Here is a 23,165-nt window from a genome sequence, read left to right on the forward strand (position 1 = left end):
GTAGAGGAAAGCTATTGATTTTTGTGTGTTGACCTCGTAACTAGCTACTTGACTGAATTTGGTTATTAAGTCTAGATGACTTTTGGTGGAGTTCTTGGGGTCTTCTATATTCAGTATCCTGTCATCTGCAAATAATGACAATTTGACTTCATTTCCTATCTTTATTCCTTTTATTTCTTTCTCTTGTCTAATTGCCGTGGCTAATGTTTCCAAAACTATATTGATCAGGAGTGGAGATAGTGGACATCCTTGTCTTGTTCCTAATTTTAGTGTGAAGGATTTCAGTTTTTGACCATTTAGTATGATATTGGCTGTTGGTTTTTCATAGATGGCTTTTATCAGTTTGAGGTAGAGACCATCTGTTCCAATTTTTTGTAGGGTTTTTATCATAAATGCATGTTGGATTTTGTCAAATGCTTTTTCTGCATCTATGGAGATAATCATATGGTTTTTGTCTTTGGCTCTATTGATATAGTGTATTACATTAATTGATTTGTGTATGTTGAACCATCCCTGCATCCCTGGGATGAATCCCACTTAACCAGGTTGTATGATCTTCTTGATGATCTTCTGCATTCTGTTTGCCAGTATCTTATTAAGGATTTTTGCATCTGTGTTCATTAGTGAGATTGGCCTATAGTTCTCCTTTTCGGTTGGGTCTTTTTCTGCTTTGGGGATCAAGGTGATGCTTGCTTCCAGGAATGAATTTGGGAGTATTGCTTCCCTTTCAATTTCATTGAGTTTAGACAGTAGTGGCAGTAGTTCCTCTCTAAATGTCTTGTAGAATTCAGCAGTGAAGCCATCAGGGCCTGGGCTTTTCTTAGTTGATAAGTTTTTAATTATGTTTTCAATTTCATTGGTTGATATTGGGTTGTTTAGAATTTTTAGGTCTTCTTCGTTCAGCTTTGGTAATTCATATGTATCTAGTAATCTGTCCATTTCTTCTATGTTTTCCATCTTATTGGCGTATAGGTTCTGGAAGTAGGTATTGATGATCCTCTGGATTTCTGCTGGGTCTGTTGTAATTTTACCCTTTTCATTCCTAATTGCATGGATTTGGGCCTTTTCTTTCCTTTTTCTGATAAGGTTGGCTAAGGGTTTGTCAATTTTGTTGATTCTTTCGAAGAACCAACTCTTGGCGTCATTGATTTTTTGTATCATTCTCTTAGTCTCCATTGCATTGATTTCTCCTCTGATCTTGATAATTTCCTCCCTTGTATGAGCTTTGGGGTTGTCCTGCTCTTCTTTTTCTAGAAGCTTGAGGTTCAGCATCAGGTTGTTTAATTGGGCACATTCTGTTTTCCTAGTACACGTATTCACTGCTATGAATTTCCCTCGTAAGACTGCTTTCATTGTGTCCCATAGATTACGATATGTTGTATTGTCATTGTCATTTAATTGAAGGAACTGTCTGATTTCTTCTTTAATTTCCTCTGTGACCCATTGCTTTTTCAGAAGTGTGTTGTTCAATTTCCACATGTTTATGAAATTTTTCCAGTTTCTTTTGCTTTGGACCTCCAATTTCATTGCACTATGGTCTGATAATATACAGAGGATAACTTCAATTCCTTTGCACTTACTTAAACATGTTCTATGTGTGAGTATGTGGTCTATTTTTGAGAATGACCCATGTGCAGCTGAAAAGAATGTGTATTCTGATTTTGTGGTGTGGAAGACTCTGTAAACATCTGTTAAGTTCATTTGTTCAAGAGTTCGATTGAGTTCTAGTATTTCATTACTTATTTTTAGTCTAGTTGATCTATCGATTTGTGACAGTGAGGTGTTGAGGTCCCCCACTACAGTTGTACTAGTGCATATATGACTTTTCATGTCCGTTAGTATTTGTTTTATATAGTTGGGTGCACTAGTGTTTGGTGCATAGATATTTATGATTGTCATCTCTTCCTCTTGGATTGTTCCCTTCACAAGGATGTAGTGTCCTTCTTCATCTCTCTTAATCAGTGTTGATTTGAAATCTACTTGATCTGCAAAGAGGATAGCTACTCCTGCTTTTTTTCGGGTTCCCGTCACATGGAGCATTGTTTCCCACCCTTTAACTTTCAGTCTATGAGTTTCATTTTGAATTAAGTGTGTTTCTTGTATGCAGCATATTGTTGGATTTTGGTTCTTGACCCGTTCTGCCAGTCTGTTTCTTTTGATTGGTGAATGGAGACCATTAACGTTGATTGTTATAACTGAAACGTATTGACTTATCATTGCCATGACTTTTTCTTTTTGTTGGGTTCTCCCCCTTTACATTTAATTTCTTGTTGTACCAGATGGGTTCATTCTGCTTTGCTTCCTGGGGTTGTGATCCTCAATGTCTGTTCCTAGGAAATTGTGTAAAATTTTTTGGAAGTGCTGGTTTGGTATTCACAAAGTTCCTAAGGTGCTCTTTGTCATGAAAGTATCTTATTTCACCATCAATTTTGAAAGATAGTTTTGCAGGGTACATCAATCTGGGCCTGGAGGCTGTTTTCTTTTAGGGCTTGGACTATGTCACTCCAAGCTCTTCTTGCCTTGATGGTTTGTGTTGAGAAGTCTGCTGTGATTCTGATGGGCTTTCCTTTGTATGTGATTTGTTTCTTTTCTCTAACTGCTTGTAGAACTTTGTTCTTCTGTTGAGTTTCTGGAATCCTAACAATTATATGCCTATGTGTAGATTTTTTTTGATCAAGGCTATTTGGAGTCCTATATGCCTCACTTATCTGTATGTCAAGTTCTTTTCCCCTGCTTGGGAAGTTTTCTGCCATTACTTCTGTGAAGAGTTTTTTTATGTCATCTGCACTCTCTCCTGTTTCTTCATTGACTTCAATCAGTCTTATGTTCTGCTTTGCATCATCTAGCAGCTGCTGGATTGATTTCTTGTGTTCCCTTATAATTTTGAAGCAATTTTTCTTTTCCTGGTCATTAATTGCAATCTTATCTTCTGTATCTGAAATTCTGTCCTCACATTGGCTCATTCTGCTGCATAGACTTTCAATGGAGTTTTTCATGTCCTGGAAATCTATTTGCATCTGTTTTATGGATTCCATTTGTTTCCTGTGTTGGGATTCCATCATGTTCCTCAGCTCCTCTCTAGATTTATTGATTATGCCTTGCACTAGGAGCACAATTTCTCCTGTTATCTGAGAAATTATTTCTGATTTCATTTTTTCCAGATCCCCTTTTGTTGCCAGTTCAGTGGGTCCAGGTGGTTGAGTATCAGAGTGTACCATCTCATTTCCCTTTGGGATTGCTATAGGTGATCTGGAAGTCTGGTTTTAAGACTTACGTAGTGTTTTCTCATTTCGACTCGGGGGGCAGGGGGTTGCTGTTGGCACCCACGTGGCTCACCTCCTCTCAGCTGAGAGAGGTGGGACAGGGGCTGGGAGCGGCGGTAGGGATGGTGGCCCGGAAGCCCTCTCCTCTGGGCTGGGAGCAGTGGGATGGATGGTGGCCCAAAAGCCCTTTCCTCTGGGCTGGGAGTGGCTGGACGGATGGTGGCTGGACGGATGGTGGCCTGGAAGCCCCTTCTGCTGGGCCAGGAGCATGAGACAGAAAGCCTTCAGAGATTATTATTCAATAGATCTGATATAGGTGGGGAATCTGCATTTTTATGATGTTAGTACCAGTAGATGAGTCTAGTACATATGGGAAACTTCATACTGTGGGAAACCGCTCTAATCAGTGTAGTATCTCCTGAGTCCTGAGTGTCCCACTTACACACACACACACTTGCATGCAAATACACCACCCCCTGCAAAAAGGCCGGTACTCTAAAATCTCATACTTTATTTACATATATACATACATACTTACATAGGTCCAAGAAGTAAGTTGAGTATTCTCAATCCTTCCAAATAATTTTCTCCTCCTTTTTCTTCAAAAACTCTAGTTCCTGTGAAGTCTGTATCTGTACTTTCCCTGTCTTTCCTTATTACCTTAGGGTGAACTACTTAGAGTAAAAGTCATTCTATTCTTTAAAAATTAGATCTTCTGTTTTCTTCATCCAAACTCTTACAGTTCTTTGTGATTTTAACATTCATGTAGATAACTTATCCAGTACCTATCATATTTCTCTTATCTTCATTTTTCCTTCTTACTCAGCATAGATTTTCTGGCCCTTTATTATAATTACTCTCTTACAAATATTTGCAGTAATAAATACATTTAATATCCCTCATATTCTCCTTCGTAACCCCCAGCCCTAATTTAACCTGGTTGTGTACCTTCCCTGTAAATGTATATAAGTAATTAAACATTATTAAATAGAATTATATAACTAATTGACTACTTATACCCTAGTCATAGTCACAGGGCCTTAAGTGGACCCATAGTATACTTAAAAATCCTACACTTCTCTCATTAGTTTTGCCTTTTAATATTTTATACCACCTCTTCTCTCAAAGCACCAATACTCAGCTCACTTTTCCTCACTGTCAGTGGATGATGACTTCTTAAATAAAAGCTCTCAGACAGGTAGCTGTTGTCATCCTACCATCACTACATCTTCAAACCTGCTGGTGTTTGTATCCATGTTTTCTTGTTTCCTTCTTGTTAGAATGGAAAAGATATTCTTGTTCCTGTCATATTTTAAATACTTATATTTGCATTACATATCCTATTCTCTCTTCTGCTAGAACTTTGGCAGTATAGTTATCCTGTCACTACTACTCCTCATCACATTATTCTCTTCTTAAATCCTTCCTGTCAATAAAGGATGGGGAGGGTCTGCCATCGTCAAATACAAATAAGAGCTCCTTTTGGCTCCACATCTTATGCTGCAGACTTTTTCTCTATTGCAGCACACATCAGAACCTCTGAAAAGGAGTTGCCCTCTTGCTTTCTCACCTTCCATTGACTTCAGATTCTGTCACATTTAGTTCTGTCACTCCACTCTTCTGTTGAAACTGTTCTTGTCATCATCTACTTTCATACTGCCAGGACCGGTAGACATTTCTCTTTCCTCATATTCTCCCTCTCGCTATGTTTCCTCCTACTTTTCTCCTTTGATCAGCCTTCCTTCCTCTAGCTGAATTTTGAATGTTGGTAAACCTCAGGGCTTGCTTCTAAGCTACCATCTTTTCCCTTTTGGGAGCCTCTTCTCCATTACATTATTTTAAATATTCTGTACATTGTTAATGAATCCCAAATTTATATTTCCACTCTGGCCTCTCCTTTGATTTCATTTGTATATCCAGTTGCCCCTTTGAAATCTCTATGTATGTGAAAGGAAAATCATACTTAAAATGTCTTAAGTTTTTTATTCCATCATATCTATTCCCTAAATGTTGGCCATTTTAGAAAGTGATATTACTATTCTCCAGTTGCTCCTAGAAAAACTTAGAAATCATCCTCTCATTTCCCTGTTTTGCACATTGCTTATATCCACATCCATCAGATGTCCTGTTAGTTGTATTTGACTCTATAACTCTTTTGTGGTTCCCAAATGTTACCAGGATCAAGGCTTATTCATTATCTGGAAAAATAAAAATTGGCCCAAGTCTCCTGGGATGTTTTGTTGTTCTTTTTGAATTAAGTTAAATTGGAGAAAGATAAGGGTTTGTGTTTTATAAAGTACCTATCAGCAGAGAAGGAACCTGCAGAATTTGCAGAATTTGAATGAACATTCCTTACCTTCTGTGTGATGTGTAGTAAAACTTCAGATCTAATTGAGATCTTCATTTTTGTCAAAAATGTTTATAGATGAATGTCATGTTCAAGTTTCCAATAATTATTTTTAAAAACCTCAGACAGTGGCATTGAACAAGATCCTCTGTGATAAACTCACAGATGATGATTTGTCTTCTTTTGGATATGAATTGGCCCCTCACCTGATCTTGACCAGGGCTTCCTTTTTTGGGGTCAGGCACTTGTTTGTTTGTTTGAGACTGGGTCTCACTGTGTGGTTCAGACTGGCCTTGAAGTCACTATGTAGCCTAGGCTGGTCTCGAATTTGTAGGGATCCTCCTGCCTCATCCTCCGGAGTGCTGGGATTACAGGCATCCACCACCATGCCCTGCCCTGGATCAGGCACTTTTTCAGGGAATCTAGCAAGACAGAAAGTTGGTTGAATCACCTTTAGTCTCTGTTCACAGTAGCTGCTTTTATGGATGTTAGAGAAAGTTCTTTTTTTTTTGGTACCAAAGATTGAACTCAGGACCTTGCACTTGCAAGCCAGGTGCAGTGCCACTGAGCTAAATCCCTGGCCCTAGAGGAAGTTCTTGAACAATGCAAGAGTCTACTGAAAGCACTTTATGATGTAACTCTGTCTACAACCTGGTCTAAATTCGTGCCCAATAAGCAGAATTTAGTTACCTGTCAAGCTTGACTCAAATATTTACAGCATTTATCCCAGAAATTATGAAAATCAAGAGTTTACAGCAGCTGTTTTCAGAAAAGGTCATGGGGATCAAGGGGACATTAGCTGGAAAAGTCACTCTATTTGCAGATTCATCAGAGCATTACACCAATTCCTCAAGTCTGTCTCTGCTTTGCCAGACTTAAAACAAGCTTTTGTTACAGATCACAGAATATAGTACAGAAGCATACTTGCCTCTGTTCTACAGTAGCAACCATTTTCTGATAAGAATGGTTGCTTCCCCCTAATCTAGCTTCCTACAAGTCATTTTTATGGCCTTGTACTAAGAAATAGAGTAAGAGAATAAGTAAGGTGGAGAAGCATAATGTGGTTTCCTAGATACGAATACTGCTTTTTAAGTTTTCCAGTGAGCACAGTGGAAAGCTTAGGAGGTTGCTTCATCTATGATTTAGATCATTGGTGAGTGAAGGTAGAGATCACTTGGTACCAGCTGTTGACTCTTTTTCATAATCCCCACATTCTTGCTTCTCGTACTGTCTCTCAAAGTCTGTAAACAAATCTATAAACACAAAAGTGAGGTATTTTCTATTACATGATCTTTCAAACTTTCTGGTCTCCAAGCTATAGTCTGTTGTTTAGTTTGAGAGACCATACAGTCACATGCAATTTTTCCATTTCATTTTGAAAATGTTCTAACTTTTTTACTTTTATTATCTGTCTTTCAGTTATGACGTGCACCGATTACATCCCTCGCTCATCCAATGATTATACCTCACAAATGTATTCTGCAAAGTAAGTTGAATAATTATTTCTGAAATTTGTATACTTTTTCTATAGTATGTATATTCTTTTTGTCACAAAATTTAATTTGATATTTAACTTATTTTCACTTCTCTTATTCTCTCTGTCCCTACTCCAGTTTTTTATTCCCTCTAAATGTAGTCCACGTATCATCTTTTTAAAATGTAAATAGTTGCTTGTTACACAGGATCCCACTCTGAGAGCCATGGAAAATGTAATGTTAGTGATCAAAGCATATTACTGATTGACCTATGATCATTCTCTCTTTACCTTGATATATATATATTAATAATAACAGCACAACCCAGCCCCAGACTGGAACTTCTCAGCCTGATCTGTGTTCAGTTTCACATTTGAGGAATGTCCCCAGAGTAAGAGTTGGGCCTGAAGTTAGACAGGTTGGTAGGTTGAAGTCACTGAGAGATAAAGTTTTGGGCCTTTCCAGGGTAAGATCAGCATTTATGACCAACCAAGTTAGTAATTTCCAAGATGGGTAGGTGTAGAACATGTGTACTAAGTTATCAACTGCATGTTAATGAAGAGTAGGCATATCCATACATACGTATATACAGGTGTGCTTATAAACCAGGATATATTCTTATGTGCTTACAAGTGCAAGATATGTAAAGAAATTGGTAATGGAGGTGAGAGATGCCTATGAGGCTGTTACAAAAAAAGTTGGCATTTTTTTCCTCTTGTGCCTTTCCATTTGAACCTTTTGAATTTTGCATTAGTTAAAAAATGAGCTAATTAAAAAGTCAATTTAATGAGTTTTCCAAATTCTGATCTGGTACTAACACTAATTCCAGCATTGGGCCAGTCATTTTCATGTGGTTTTCTTCTGTGAAATGACTAAAGCTATTCTCTGAAATCATTATGAAGAAATTAGATACTAACCTGTGATCTTTGTCATATCTGGAAATTGAGACATTTGAGATCCACTAATATTTCAAATTATTCCCATGTGACTTGAGTAACAACTATAACTTGGACTATTTTCTGGATTTCGATGTAGCTACAAATATAGTCTCTGTCTCTGCCTTGTACTCTGAGTAACTACTTTGGTTTTGTTATTCTCTTGTTATGAAATTTTTTTAATTAAAATTTTAAAAATACAGTCTCTTAGAATCTACTGAGGTATGAATATGTTGCACAATGAATTTGGAATATGCAACAAAGTATTTGCATATCCACTACACTGAAGGCATTCTGTTAGCTATTACTTTTGTCTTGCTTCAGACTTCCTTTCTACTTACTGGAGCCACCATGTTATAAGCCTCTCCCCACCCCCAGGAATTGAACTGAGGGCCTTGTTTTCCAGGCAAGCACTACACTGCTGAGCTACATCTCTGGCCCTTGTAATCCTTTTTTTTGTTGTTTTGAACCTTGCACTTGCAAGGCAGGCTGCGAAACCACTGAGCTAAATCCCTGGCCCTGTAATCCATTTTTAACTGCATCTCTATTCCACTTTCACCTCCTTCTAATCTTTTTTTTTTTTCTCTTGGAGACAGGATCTGGCTATATAGTTCAGACTGGCTTTAAACTCTTGGTGATCCTCCTGCCTCAGCCTCCCAAATGCTAGGATTACAGACTTGTGCCACCACACCCTTTTGTGGGGGGGTGTATGGGGAATTGAACTCAGGACTTTGCACTTGCCAGGCAGGGGGGCACCACTGAGCTACATCCCTGGCCCGCTAATTAATTTTAGACAGCCATGCCAAATTAATCTTTATTAAAAATACCTCTAATCTTGTCATTCTTAGCTCAACAATTTCAGCACCTCCCAGTTGTTTCGGATTTGTGTGAACTTTTAGGCTAGCATTAAGGGGTTTTTTTGTTTTTGTTTTTTTTGGTACCAGGGGTCGAACTCGGGTCCTTGTGCTTGCACAGCAGGCGGTGAAACCACTGAGCTAAATCCCTGGCCCTAGCATTAAGGGGTTTTGCTATCTTTCTGTCTTTCACTTGCTACCACAAGCACAAGGCCCCAAGTTTGATCCCCAGTACCAAAATAATATATACCTGCCTTAATGTTTATTCCTTGAAAGCTGAAGCCCTTGTTTGCCTTCCTCTGCACCTTTGCCAGGGCCCTTTTCTTGTCCCAGAATACCTTTTCTTGACTGTGTCTACCCTGTGTGCTTGGGTTACATACCACTTCCTGGTAGCCATCTTTTACTGTCCTTTTCCCCCAAAGCTGGAGGAGTGGAAAAACTCTTTTTTTTTTTTTTTGGTACCGGGGATTGAATTCGGGTCCTTGAGCTTGTGAGGCAGGCAAGGAAAAACTTTTTTCCTGTTAAAACACTACCCTCCACTCTGCATTTTGTTCTTATGCTTTATATTACACATAAGCACTTTTATACCGGATAAAATAACTGGTATTTAAATGTTTCATGCAATAGTATGGGTGAAATGACCAGGTCGGCTAGCCAGTGTAAAGTCCTGAGGGTTTCACTGCTGAATTCAAATCCCTAATGTGGTTGACACCAATTAGTGGCCCTATGTGCTGATTTAAATATCAGTGGGAAGATTGTGACATGTCTGGGACTTCCTAGATTTGGATAGTTACCTTGATTCCTATTTTATAGTCTTGATTTGAGGATATTGGGGCCCACCCTACCTGCTGTTTTCTGGTGTAGTTGCCTGTCTTTTCTCTACCAGTTCTATTCTCTTTTCCCAGTTACATTTTCTTTTTCAGAGCATGTAGTTTTGCCCAGGAGGCTGGATGGAGAATGAGAGCTATTTCTGTTCTATCCAGTTTTTTGTTATTTTAGTTTTATTCTATATGTAGATATAAGGGCATAAATAAATTTAATCTTTTTTTTTTTTTTTTTGTACTGGGGATCGAACTCCGGTCCCTGCACTTGCAAGGCAGGCGGCAGAACCACTGAGCTAAATCCCCAGCCCAATAAATTTAATCTTTGTGTTTCACATAGGGCCTTGCTTATAGCACATTATAGATGTTTGAAACTTGGGAGGATATTTGAAATTATTAAATTTTCCATAAAATTATTCCTTGGGTAGATGATAGTGGAACCTGAAAAGAAAAAGAGGCTTCTGCTTTCTGAACATAGTAAGAGGCATATTATGTGGAAGATTGTTCTCCTATTCCTGATTCTTTGCTTTTAGTGGTATTAGCTATTTACTTATTTTTTACTAAAATAAGTCACATGTGAAAGTTTTTTGTTTTCTTGAATTTTTCTAGACCTTATGCACATATCCTCTCAGTTCCTGTTTCGGAAACTGCTTACCCTGGGCAGACTCAGTACCAGACACTACAGCAGCCTCAACCCTATGCTGTCTACCCTCAGGCAACACAAACGTATGGACTACCTCCTTTTGGTAAGGCACCGTATTGTAAGCAGTTTCCAAGAATGTTGCTTTGATCCCCCCAAAACTTCTCTTTCCCCAGGAGGCTAGCATGGCTGATCTGGAAGCTGAAAGATGCATTCAGTGATGTGTGTGATGGAATTTGAGTGTACAACTTTGCAGTATCATATGAAGCGCATCATAAAATCATAGCTTTCAGTACTCATTGCTTATCCTTCAAAATTTAGCTGTTTCTAAGGTCTTGACCCTGAAGCCTGAAAAAGTATGGAAAATTCTTTGAGGAATTACTATTGCTTTTACTTAATGTGTGACATGATGGTACCATGGTTAAGTAGGCATAATAAATATACTTTGAGGTGGCCAATTTCTGCAAAAACCAAATCAACTAAGTTTCTAGATAAGATATGCCTCATAGCTTACACTGTGGGGTTTGGGGGGTTGTTTTTGTTTTGGCCAATTTCTTCTTTTCTTCTCTCCCCCACCTCTACCCAAAACTGATTAAACATTATGCTGAACCAAAAAGTCATCTTAGAATATAGAAAATCCTCACCTTTCTATATCTTTATCACATGCATAGGAAGTTATTTTTGTTAGTTTTAGGTATCTTAGACATGAACTATAACTCAGTGATTTACCTGAAATTAGTTTGAAGTTCTTTGAGCACTTAATATTTATGGATTTTTTTCTATGTGTGTATAAATTGATAGATATATGCAGTATATTTTACTGCCCCTTCTGTGTTCTCTTAGTACTCCTATCAAACAATTGACAAAATGGGCCAGGGATTTAGCTCAGTGGTTCTGCCCCCTGCCTCGCAAGTGCAAGGTCCTGAGTTCAATCCCCGGTACCAAAAAAAAGAAATTGACAAAATACTGTATTATTTTAATATATGCAATCTGTGAATAAAATTATATCTTTGTAGATTTCATTTAAATAAACTAAGAATTAGGAAAAATTTCCAAAGAAGTCACCACACACATAGATTTTTTTTTTTGGTACCAGAGATCAAACTCAGGACCTTGCACTTGCAAGGCAAGCACAGTACCACTGAGCTAAATCCCTGGCCCATAGATTTTATATTATTAGTGTTGCCTTCTTTTGATTTTTACATTTCTGTTTTTCCTGATCCATTTGACTAATCTTTTTTTTTTGTCAGTGACAGCTTTCTTACTTTTAGTCTTGTTAGCATTCTTTGGGTCCTGGTAAATGTAAAAAACAAAACTTTAAGGTAAATTTTTTGTCAGTACTAGGGATTGAACCTATATCCCCACTGAACTATATCCCCAGCCTCCTCCTCCTTTTATTTTCTTTCTTTTTTGAGTCAGGGTCTTGCTAAGCCACTGATTTACCCTGACTGGGCTCAAACTTGCAAGCCTCTGCCTCAGCCTCCCAGAGTGCTGGGATTGCAAGTATGCACTTTTGTGATATATTTAACCAGTCAACTCTGAATAATCCATTTGGCAGAAGAACTATCTGAAGCCAGGTGTGGTGGTCCACACCTGTAATCCCAGAACTCTGGAGGCAGAGGTAGGAGGATTACTGGAAGTTTAAGGCCAGTCTGGGCTATATAGTGAGTTCAAGGCCAACCTGAATTACAGAGCAAGACTCTTTCTCAAAAACAACAGGGGATGTAGCTCAGTGGCTCGGTGCCTGCCAGCAAGCCCAAGGTCCTGAGTTTGATCCCTGGTACGGGGCTGCGGGGGGACAACAACCACAAGTCCTTTGTATCATTGTTAAACAGGAGATTATTCCTGCTGTTGAATACTAAATAAAATTTCTGTTGTCTGTGAGCTCAGTTTATGAAATATTTAACACACTGTCATGTATATATAGTCCTAGGTATTGTGAGGTCTTTATGACAGTTACATTTAATTGTGCTAAAAAAGAAACAAAACTCTGTAAAGTAAAAAGATCTCTGTTTAAAACCTGCAGGAAACATTGTTTGTACTTTGGAAAAAAATTATAATAACATGCTTCCGTAATCTATTTTTGTTTAATATTTGGGGTAAGAAAGACTTCTTTTGCAAGACAAATTGTTCTGTCAGTAATTGAGAGACAGGTAATCATTAGCTTAATTTGACTTTAATATATAAAACTTACTAGAGAGAGTTTGGGATAAAGTGAATGACAGATTTGATTGTATTCTTACATTTTTTTTTTTTGGTACCGGGAATAGAACTTGGGACCTTGCGCTTTCAAGGCAAGCAGTGACGCCACTGAGCTAAATCCCTAGCCCTATTCTCACATTTTTATGGAGACGTTACAGTAACCTTCTTGAGGTTATAGTGACCTTTTTAAGGTTACTATATCTTTAAAAGATGTTTTGGTTTTTTTTTTGTCCTGGGGATCAAACTCAGGACCTTGTTCTTGCAAGGCAGGCATGGTGCCACTGAGCTAAATACCTGGCAAAAAGGTGTTTTCTTGGGTTTTAACATGTGACTTTTTTGAGTATTGTGTTCACTTTGATATAAGAAAACACTTGATTTCTTTCTTTTGAAATCAAGATTTTTTTATCATAGTGCTGCCTATTTTCAGATTAACTAGTCTATTTTATTTCAGGTGTACTTAGGGCTTCAAAAATTTTCATTTTATTAATATATTTATTGAATGCTTACTATACTAAGTAATATGCTAAGTAAGAATAAGTACTTCACCCTTCCTATTATTGTCTCTCAATTTTCAGGTCAGCCTTAGTAAGTAGTACTGTCCCCTTTTATAAGTGGAGAAACTGAGGCTTTATTAAATCACTAACCCAGAATCATACAATTAGTAAATGCCTGGAATTAGAATTGAACCTAGGTCTGTTTAATTATAGAGTCTCATAAATTTAGTTCTATTTTAAAAAGATGGTCTCAATGATGACTTGAACCCTACTTCAAGATCAGCCTGGACAATGTAGTAAGGCTGAACTTCATCTCTTGAAAGAACTCACAATTGGGAAAGTGGAGGTAAACCTTGTTATTCTGAAGTCTTTAAGGAGTTTATGGCATTGGTGGGCACACAGCTTGCCCTTATAAAGTCAGGTGGATGGATGCTCATTGAAGAGAAGATTAAACACGTAAATTTAATAAATTTGCAGAAACTAAAAAAAAAAAAAAGATGGTCTCAGATTTGAGTTTGAAATTTAAAAGATTCCTCCTTTTAAAGTCGAAAGACTAGAAATCTAGGAAAAGAAGGGTATATTAGGAATAATCATATTCTTTCTGGAGATACATAGAAAATGGAGATTAGAGGTGTAACTTGTAGAAATCTGAAGGAATGTGTGTGAGGAAAAGGATGTTCATTTATTCATAGGGGCTTATACACTATGCCTTTAGCTGCTGCTGTTCTGATTCATTTTATTTGGGAATATGTAAGAGCCTTAAGGTTGATTCATTCCACTTTTTCTCGGTAATTTCACTTCTGGGAATTTATCCTTTGGAACTAATTAGAGATTAAACATTTACTAACCAAGCTATTCATTGCAGCATTATTTATAATAGCAAAATATTGGAAACAACGTACATATGGAATAGAAAGGTATGTGTTAAATTTCAGTGCATCCTAGAACTCTAGCCATTCTATATAATATTCTTTTTTTTTTTGGTAGTACGAGGATAGAATGCAGGAATGCTCAACACTGAGCTACGTTCTTTTTTTATTTTTTATTTTGATACAGGGCCTCACTGAACTGTCCAGGTGGGACTCAAACTTATAATTTTCTTGCCTCAGTCTTCCTCGTTGCTGTGATTACAGGCATGTGCCATCGCTCCCAGCTATAAATGATATTCTTAAAAAATATTTGGGGTCTTTAGAAAACATTATTAATTGAAAAAACTGTGTGGAACTGAAAACATAATATAGTATCAATTTAGTATTTTTACAAATATGTGCATAGAAAATAATTTTGAAGGAAAGCACTGTGGATTTTAACAGTATAGGCTCTATAGACTTCATGTCAGTTACCAAGGAACTCCAAACAAAGATGTAGTTCCCTTATGCAAAGGTTTCAGTTAACAAAGTCCCATGCAAAAGTGAGAACTGCTATACTTTTTTTCTGTGTGGTGAAAGTATGTGATTTTTAAGTTTCTTTATACTTTCTGTATTTTCCTAATTTTCTGTAGTGTACATCTCCTTCTTTTATAATTAGGTGTAGTACTCAGATTAAGCTTAGTGTATATAATAGCTCATCTGAATGAGCTAGTCAGTCACCCAAGATACTTTTTCATGTATTTTTTTCTAGCATTGGTATGCACTTCAGTTCCTAGTCTATTCAGTCTCTAAAGATCCACTATTCTGATAGGTGTTACTATAAACTGAATGATCAGATTAGTTTGGTGAGAATGGTGGAGTTTCTGATAAGACCCCACTCCAGGGGAGCAGGAGAGAAATACTGTACTCAGGGGCAGACTTTCTTTCCTATTGTTAGTCAGTAGTCTTGCCACAGCAGGCTCCTGGGACCTAAAAGTGCTAGAAAATCTTTAGTAGTTATACATAGAGCATTAGATTATGAGTCAGGAAATCAGAGTTTGGTTTCCTCGTTTGCTGTGAGCTGGAGAGTCAACCCATTTGGTCATGTTGCGTGTTATCTGAAGTTCTGGGCAGAGTGACTTTAGAGAAAGATATTTCTATGTTCCTTAAAATTAAGGCTACAGTGATGCTGGAGGCAATGTTCATATTCTTTTATTCCTTAAAAATAATTATATATAAAATATCTTTGTGTTTCTTGCCAAAAATGTTCAAAACTAGTTATTCTTCTACTTATTTTGGACAATTTTTGCCCTTATAAGAGAGATCTTAACTTTTGACCTTCTAAGAAGAACCTGCTTAAGAGATATTTTACAGTTTGAAGCTTTCAAATGTGTTTTGTTTGTTTTTTGGGTACCAGGGATTGAACTTGGGACCTTGTGCTTGCGAGGCAGGCGCCGGAACCACTGAGCTAAATCTCTGGCCCCTTGTTTTGCTTTTTTGAGACAGGGTCTTGCTGTGTGGTTCAGGCTGGTCTTGAACTCGCTATAGAGCCCAGGCTGGCAGTGAACTCGCAATGGTCCACCTGCCTCAGCCTCCTGAGTACTGAGATTACAGGCACACACTACCACACCCGGCATCAAAATGTATATTAAATAATGACTAACAAATCCTTCTCATTTGATACTATTGTTATGAGATAATTGCTGTAGTACAGCCAAATAATAAATATGTTCACAAATCCAGTACCTTGGGTTCAAAACCTATTTGGAAGAAGAAATTGCATTGATTACAATAAATCTGGATGTTATTGTGACATTTAAATGCTAATTTGTTTGCTTGGTGTGTCAATGTTTTGTTTTGGTTTTTTTGGTACGAGGGATCGAACTCAGGTCCTTCCCCTTGCGCAGCAAGCGGCAAAACCAGAGTTAAATCCCTGGCCCAGGTGTCAATGTTTTAATACCAGTAGTACACAATGAAATCTGTGTTGAAGTCATTTTCTAAGTGGACAAGGAAATTTTAAAATGAAGTGTGGTAGATCCAGTGAAAAAAAATAAAAGGTACTTTGCTTACCAAATATCTGGTAAATAACCACCAAGAATGATGACATAGCATCATAAATATTTAAAAATTAATATTCTCAAATATTTTTGTCATTGAAATTTAAACATAGCAAGTACCTTAGCACTGGTTAACCTGGACAAAGGATCATGAACTAAATAGAGGGTACAGTCCTCCTAATTCATGCTAAGAGACACTAATATCCCTCTGTCTCCTTAAGTAAGTTATTTCATGTGATCGATAGATAAGAAAAGAGCCAGCACTCAGGAGACAGAGGCAGGAGGATTGCCATGAATTTGAGGCCAGCCTGGGCTACGTGTTGAGACCCTGTCTCAAAAAAGCAAAAAACAACAACAAAAAAAACTATTACATTTTTCTCTTTTATGCTTTAAGAGTTTGAGACAAAGCAGTTACCTTGTTCAGTGGTCATAACTCTTTGCTATTCTTACTTTACTTTTCAACAGATTTGACAAATCTGAATTGCACTAAGGTATCTTAGTGCCTTGCTGAAGCAAAAGTCATCATTATGAAAGTATTGCATGGGGGCCAGGGATTTAGCTCAGTGGTTCCACCACCTGCCTCAAAAGTGCAAGGGCCGGAGTTTGATCCCTGGTATCAAAAAAAAAAAAAGAAAGAAAGTATCGCATGTATTAATTGACTATAGGTTTCTTATCAAATTAGGAGCAAATGAAATGAATTAATATTGATTTTGAAGCCATGACTAACCTTAGTACTGTGTTTGTACATGGAATGTGTTTAATGATGAACTTTCTTAAACCTTTATCAATTTTGAGTACACTGGTCCAGCATCCATCTGTATTCACAGCACACTGAAAACCAGGAAGCCTGTTTTTATTTAAAAAAACAAGCTTTTGCATAGCTGAAATGATTGGCAAAACTATTTGTTTGAGTACTTTACTCACAAAGAATATCCTTAGGATCTCCTGCAGAAGCTTTCTTCTCAATTTCCTAGTTCATTGTTAAGTTAAAAGGGGAGGTACAATTAAGATGAGTGATTGTAAAGAAGTGACACATAGGGGGCCCAGGGATTTAGCTCAGTGGTTCCTGCACCTGCCTCGCAAGTGCAAGGTCCCAAGTTCGATCCCTGGTACAAAAAAAAAAAAAAAAAAAGAAAAAGTGACACATCATTAAGAACGTAAAAATCATAGAACCATGAGTTCAACCAAACAATTGTCTTCACATATCACAATAGCCTCTACAAGTGTCTTTGTGGTGTGTGAGTGTGTGTGTGTATGTGTATATATATGCTCACTTGAGGGCTGAGCACAGTTTGACTTTTAAAAATAGTTCTGAGAGGCTGGGTATTTAGCTCAGTGGTTCTGCTGCCTGCCTTACAAGAGCAAGGTCCTGAGTTCGATCCCAGTACCAAAAAAAAAAAGTTCCGAGAAAATGTCAAGGTTCACTATTTTCTCCCTGCTAGGAAGGTAGGATATAAATGTATTTTAGGAAGATTGTCAGTCAAGTGCCTTATGATAAAAATAAAAGTGAGCAGTTATGTTGTCTATCAGCATAAGATGAATTTATATGTTCTGACATGGAATGATGTCTCAGAGGTAGTATGTCAGAAAGTAAATTGTGAATAGTTTGTATAACATCCCATTTTTATTAAAAATGAAGATCAGCCGGGTGTATTGGTGTATGCTTGTAATCCCAGCACTCCGGAGTCTGAAGCAGGAGGATTGCCATGAGTTCAAGGCCAGCCTGGACTACATAGTGAGTTCAAGGCCCCCATGAACTACATAGTGAGACCCTGACTCAAAAAACAAAAAAAAGCATAGAAAATATCTGGGTAACTCTTTTACAAACTGTTAATGGTAGTTAAGTCTGGATGATAAAAGCATATGTGACTTTTTTTCCTAAGTTATATATTTCTGTAGTATTTTTAATTTCTAAAAATAAGGCATGTCTTCCCTAATCAGAAGAAACAAGCCAGGCATGGTGACCCATGCCTATAATCCCAGCATTCTGGGAGGCGGAGGCGAGGCTGGCAAATTGGAGACCATCCTGGGCAATTTACCAACTTAGTGAGACCCTGTCTCCAAAGGGGTGAGGAGGACCTGTGATGTAGCTCATTGTGAAAGTCCTGGGTGCTGCAGAGAGACACACAGACAGAGAAACAAAAGTTAGTTACAAAATAATCACCTCAAGAAAAAGAAGAATTTAGCCGGGCATGGTGGTGTGTGGCTATAATCCCAGCCCTCGGGAGGCTGTAGCTGGCTGGGGCTACATAATAAGTTCAAGGCTAGCCTGAACTACAGAGTGAGACCCCGTCTTAAACAAACAAATGAGCAGAAGAATTTAACACGTTAGAAAAATAAGGAACTTGTTTGATGGGTAAGTGAATTTTAAACTTATGCGGAGTATCTCCCACCTTGACAGTTTGGATAAATGATTTATCACTGTATATGAACATCAGATACTCTTTATGACAAATACTCCAGTTTGGTGTCAGTAACTTTTTCTGAACACTGGTCAGTTACCCCCAGCCACTGAAATGAATTTATATACATACTGCTGTTGGGATTGTTAGCAAAAATTTTGTTTCTATGGTCCCATCTCCTAATTCTTTGAAAGTGTATTTGCTTGTGGTATATTACAAATGGGAAAATCAATAATTTTCTCTTACAAGCAAATTTATTTTTGTTTTAAGATTTAGGTTTTAAACCTACTGGCTGATATTTGAAAGCATAACCATGCTCCTCAGTCTCAGTGTATTGTTTGTAATTGGTCCAATTTATCTGATTCAGGTGCATTGTGGCCAGGTATGAAACCTGAAAGTGGTTTAATTCAGACTCCATCTCCAAGTCAACACAGTGTTCTTACCTGCACTACAGGGTTAACCACAAGCCAGCCCAGCCCAGCACATTATTCTTACCCCATTCAAGGTAAATAGGCATGGTTGTGTTTGTGTGTTATTTAATTATTATTGAGTTTTTTGTTTGTTTTTAATTTACCTGTATCTCCAAACAAATTGGATAATACAGGAGTACTGTCTTCTAAAATATAGAAAGCAGTGGTATTTGCATTTGTGCATGCTTTTTGTGTTAGGTAATCCAGAACCAAAGAGTGTGATTTGCAAGTAGCTTTAGCCTTTGAATGTGAGCTGCTTAATATAGAGTTAAAGCTTTCCTTTTTGCATGTTGGTGCTGATATCTCTTAAAGGTATTTTGTCCTGTAAGTAAGCAGAAGACTACAATGAGTGAGAATTTTGCAGGCTTCTTTTATGTGAACTATCAAGGTGGCATTGGAAGGTGTGTGTGCTTTTCTACTGTGGGTTTGTTGCCTTGTACCCCCTTTTACTACGGTACTTCTTAGGGCATTTCTCTTGCTCAAAAAGTTCATTATTGTTTGTATTTCAGCATGAAAAGCGTAGCATTAAACTCAGACTCTAAATAACATTATCTTCCCAAGTTTCCTAAAAGGTTAGGATTGTATCAGGACTATCAGGAAAAAAGACAACTCGAAAGGCAGGATGGAATCAATTGCTTACCAAATCCAGTGTAGACTGTTTACCATTGCCTCAGACTGGAAACTGCTGACCCTATACCTGCCTTTTCACCTGGCTTCTTTCTGCTGATTTCTCCTAGCTTTTTTTCCCCTTTATCCCAGCTTTAAAATTTTATTTCTTATAAAATAGGCACTAGAGGGATGAGAATGGGATATACAAAATCTGTGTGAGGTTCTTAAGATAATGAACAGGTGATGAGAAAATTTTTGATATACAAAAAACAAATATTTTTATTTTCAATTTTAACTGTTCTCAGTTAAATTTGGGGGAGCTACTGCTTGGTCTACTGGGAGCAGAACTGTATTCTCACGATCCTTATCCAAGTTACCTTTGCCTCCTGTTTACCAAGTCTGTCTCCTTTTCTTATGTTCTATTACTGCCTTTATTTCTAAGATGGGAACAAATTAGAGAAAAACTCAAGAGTGTGACTTTGTTTTTTTCCACTCTGCCCCCCACTTTCTCCTTCCTCCTCCCCTTTTCTTGAGATACAGTCTCACTGTGTTGGCTAGGCAGCCTTGAGCTCAAGTGATCCTCCTGCCTCAGCCTCCCAAGTGCTAGGATTACAGGTATGCATGCCTGGCCAGGGCTGCTTCTTTATTCCAGTCATTCCATAGAATGAAAAAAAAAAGGTGCAGTGTATTGGTGTGTGTGTGCTATTTGGTTTTGTTTTGTTTTAAGTGGTCAGGATAGCAATATCCACTCAGCCCAACCCTGACCATACGACAATTGACAACGCCCCATCTTCCCTGGGGAAGTTAGCAAAATTATTTCAGAAGCCAAATTCTGCTTCTGGTTTAACTCTAATCAAAACCTTTACTTTATACCTCAGTGGTACTGTAAGGAGAAAGGATTGCTCTTGTATGCTTATGAAAATTCTTTGAATAAATATATCTGACTTCTTTTTTTCTTGTAACTCCCAGTGTAGTGGTAAGATCTGATTTCTTTATATCACTTTTCCTAGAGTATCTGGTAAATATGTGGCTTTGAATTGTTCATTTTCTTCAGTTGAGATAGTCCAATTGATTAAATAATATTCAAGTGGCAGAATTTCAAAATTAATGTTAACTCAATTTTAATTTTTAATTAATGTCTTTGGGTTCCAGTATTGTTAACACATAGTAGTCTTTCATTGACTAGAAAATTTTGTTTTGTTTTAAATTAATATATATATTTTTTTAGCATATCATTTTTTAGGTTTATAGAAAAATTAGCACCTAGATTTCTCATATATTCTCCCACATACCCATGAAGTTTCCCTATTATTAACATCTTAAATAGTATGTTACATTTGTTAGAATGGAAGCCTGGCGTGGTGGCTCACGCCTGTAATCCCAGCACTTGGGAGGCAGAGGCAGGAGGATAGTGGGAGTTCGAGGCCAGCCTGAGCTACATAATGAGCTCAGGGCCAGCCTGAACTACAAAGGGAGACCCTGTCTCAAAAAAAAAAAAAATGTTATTTGACATTTGTTAGAATGAATGGACCAATATTATTGTTATTAGCTAAGTCTATTTGTATATTCAGATTTCCTTAGCCTTTACCTGATGTCCTTTTTGTGTACCAAGATCCCACCTAGGGTACATTAGATTTAATTGTCATATCTCCTTAGGCTCCTCTAGACATTGCAGTTCCTCATACACCCATATTTTTTGTAACCTTGGGAGTTTTGAGCAGTATTAGGTATATTATAAGGTACTCCTCCACTGGAATTTGTCTGATGTTTTTTTCATGAAGATCACAGAGTGAAAGGTTTTTTGTCCCATCATGTCTGGTAGGCATGCAGTCTTCTTGATTTATGACTATTGATGCTGCCTTGGTCATCTGGCTGAAGTAGTATTATGAGTTTTTCCATTGTAAAGTTACTCATTTTCCATTTATGTACTATTTTCTTTGACTAGAAGTCACTGTGTCCATGGTTATTTCTATTAGTTGATGATATTAGGTTGACTAGGAGGGCATGTCTCTTATAAATTTCTAGTCAGTGATTTCACAGCTCTCTTGTCAGAACAGGTGTGAGGATTGTCAGAAAACAGTTGGCCATGTTATTCTCATTTAGAGATTTAACAACCTTTAGATATATAATGAACTACCAGTTAAATTTTATTTGATTCTGTAAATGTGTACTTTTTGTTACATGTTTCATTGCTGCTGCTTTGCTTTTGTTTTTTTAAATCTGCAATTGAATATTGTTTTTCAGACCTGCACATATATGCAGAATGATAGCACTTTTTTTTTTTAATTCTTGGCCTTTTAGTCATAGTTGTGGATGAAGTAAGGTAAACTGTGTTCATCTGTATTTTTAGGTGAATTTAACTTGGGTTCAGTGATAAAGGAGCCTAAAAATTATGACTTAATTAATTATTGACAAACTTCCCTCACTAGAATTTAAAATTTTGTCTTGCTCATTCTTCTAATTTTCAGTGTCTGGAACAGTTTCTAGGCATATACTAGATCTTGATATACTGACTGTTTTGCTCAGTGAATGAAAGATACCTGTTAGAAATGATTTGGTTGAGTTGCAGAAAGAAATACTGTTGAGCTCTGTGAACTCTGAGTCATTAGGCCAAGATCTTCTGAGCCATGTTGGTGAAAGAAATTTGTGATTTGTAGTATACTTGTTTAAAACTCAATTATCAGCTAGTTAATCAGTTCATTAGACTTTCTAGCAGTGGTAATGGAGTACATGGCCAATTGTTGGTAAAGTCTTTTTTACTACTGTCCCAGTTTAGTAAGGGGTCTGAAGATTGTTAAATTCTAAAACCACTTAGGATACATTTCCTCCTGCGTATGTAGAAATCAGATATGATAGAGGTGACCCTCTAGCCACTAGTAAATTATTGAGAAATTTTACAGAATTAAAATACTAAGAGGAAATGAGCATATATCAGATCCAGGGTCAATCGAAAATTGATGTAGAAATGGGCTTTTCTGAGAAAGATAAGGAAGTTCTTTATTTTTGTTCCTGTCTTAAGTCACCTCTGTTCAGTCTGTTTAATTGCAGGCCTGTTTAGTATAATGCACTGGTATAGAACCTGGGAACTAGTCAAACATCTTTTCCCAGAAGAATGATTAAAGCTGGATGGGGTGGTTCACACCTATAATTCCAGCACTCAGGAGGCTGAGGCAGGAGGATGGCTGCAAGTTCAAGGCCAGCCTGAACTACATAGTGAAACCCTGTCTCTAAATAAATAAATAAATAAACAAACAGCAATGAAAAAAAAACTGCTTACAGAGCCATCTACCCTATGTACTGCCATTATTTTGGGTATTTCATCTTAGGAAAAAGAATAGGTTAAGTTACAATAGAAAAGATGATAAATACTGATGGAGGAAAAACATACTATCTGTAAGGTTATAAAATTGGTTTCATTAGGCTGGGGATTTAGTGCAGTGGTTCCACCACCTGCTCCACAAGCACAAGGTCTGGTGTTCAATCCCCAGTACCCCCCCCAAAAAAATGGTTTCATTTAATTTTATTTAAGAAAATGCATTCTTGGGCCAGGGATTTAGCTCAGTGGTGCCACCACCTGCCTCGCAAGCACAAGGTCCTGAGTTTGATCCCTGACACCAAAAAAAAAAAGTACATTCTTAAGAGTCCTTTAATACCATACCACCTAGGTAGTCAGAAAATGATCCCTAGGTCAGCCACTGATTTAGGAAAAGCATTGGATAAAGCATTTGGAGATCCAAGTTGTCATCTT

The 23,165-nt window shown here is 37.4% G+C and overlaps 1 protein-coding gene across 11 annotated transcripts in view; it reads left to right on the forward strand.

The window, feature by feature from the left end:
• Positions 1-23,165, forward strand: part of Eya3 (EYA transcriptional coactivator and phosphatase 3) — a 109,272-nt gene that overhangs the window by 48,471 nt on the left and 37,636 nt on the right. For 9 of the 11 annotated variants that reach the window (XR_015452762.1, XR_015452763.1, XM_004850741.3 and 6 more), the window contains 3 exons: positions 7,030-7,096; positions 10,305-10,441; positions 18,706-18,843. Coding sequence is in view for 9 of the 11 variants with exons in the window: in XM_004850741.3 (XP_004850798.1) it covers positions 7,030-7,096; positions 10,305-10,441; positions 18,706-18,843 (342 nt within the window). In the remaining 2 variants the exon portion in view is untranslated. The remainder of the gene's footprint in view (positions 1-7,029; positions 7,097-10,304; positions 10,442-18,705; positions 18,844-23,165) is intronic. The other 2 variants (XM_004850744.3, XM_087215456.1) reach the window with 1 other exon arrangement.

This window comes from Heterocephalus glaber, unplaced genomic scaffold, assembly GCF_053883595.1.
Source record: "Heterocephalus glaber isolate CG9 unplaced genomic scaffold, H.glaber_assembly_v1.0 deba00001452, whole genome shotgun sequence".
Lineage (NCBI taxonomy): Eukaryota > Metazoa > Chordata > Mammalia > Rodentia > Bathyergidae > Heterocephalus > Heterocephalus glaber.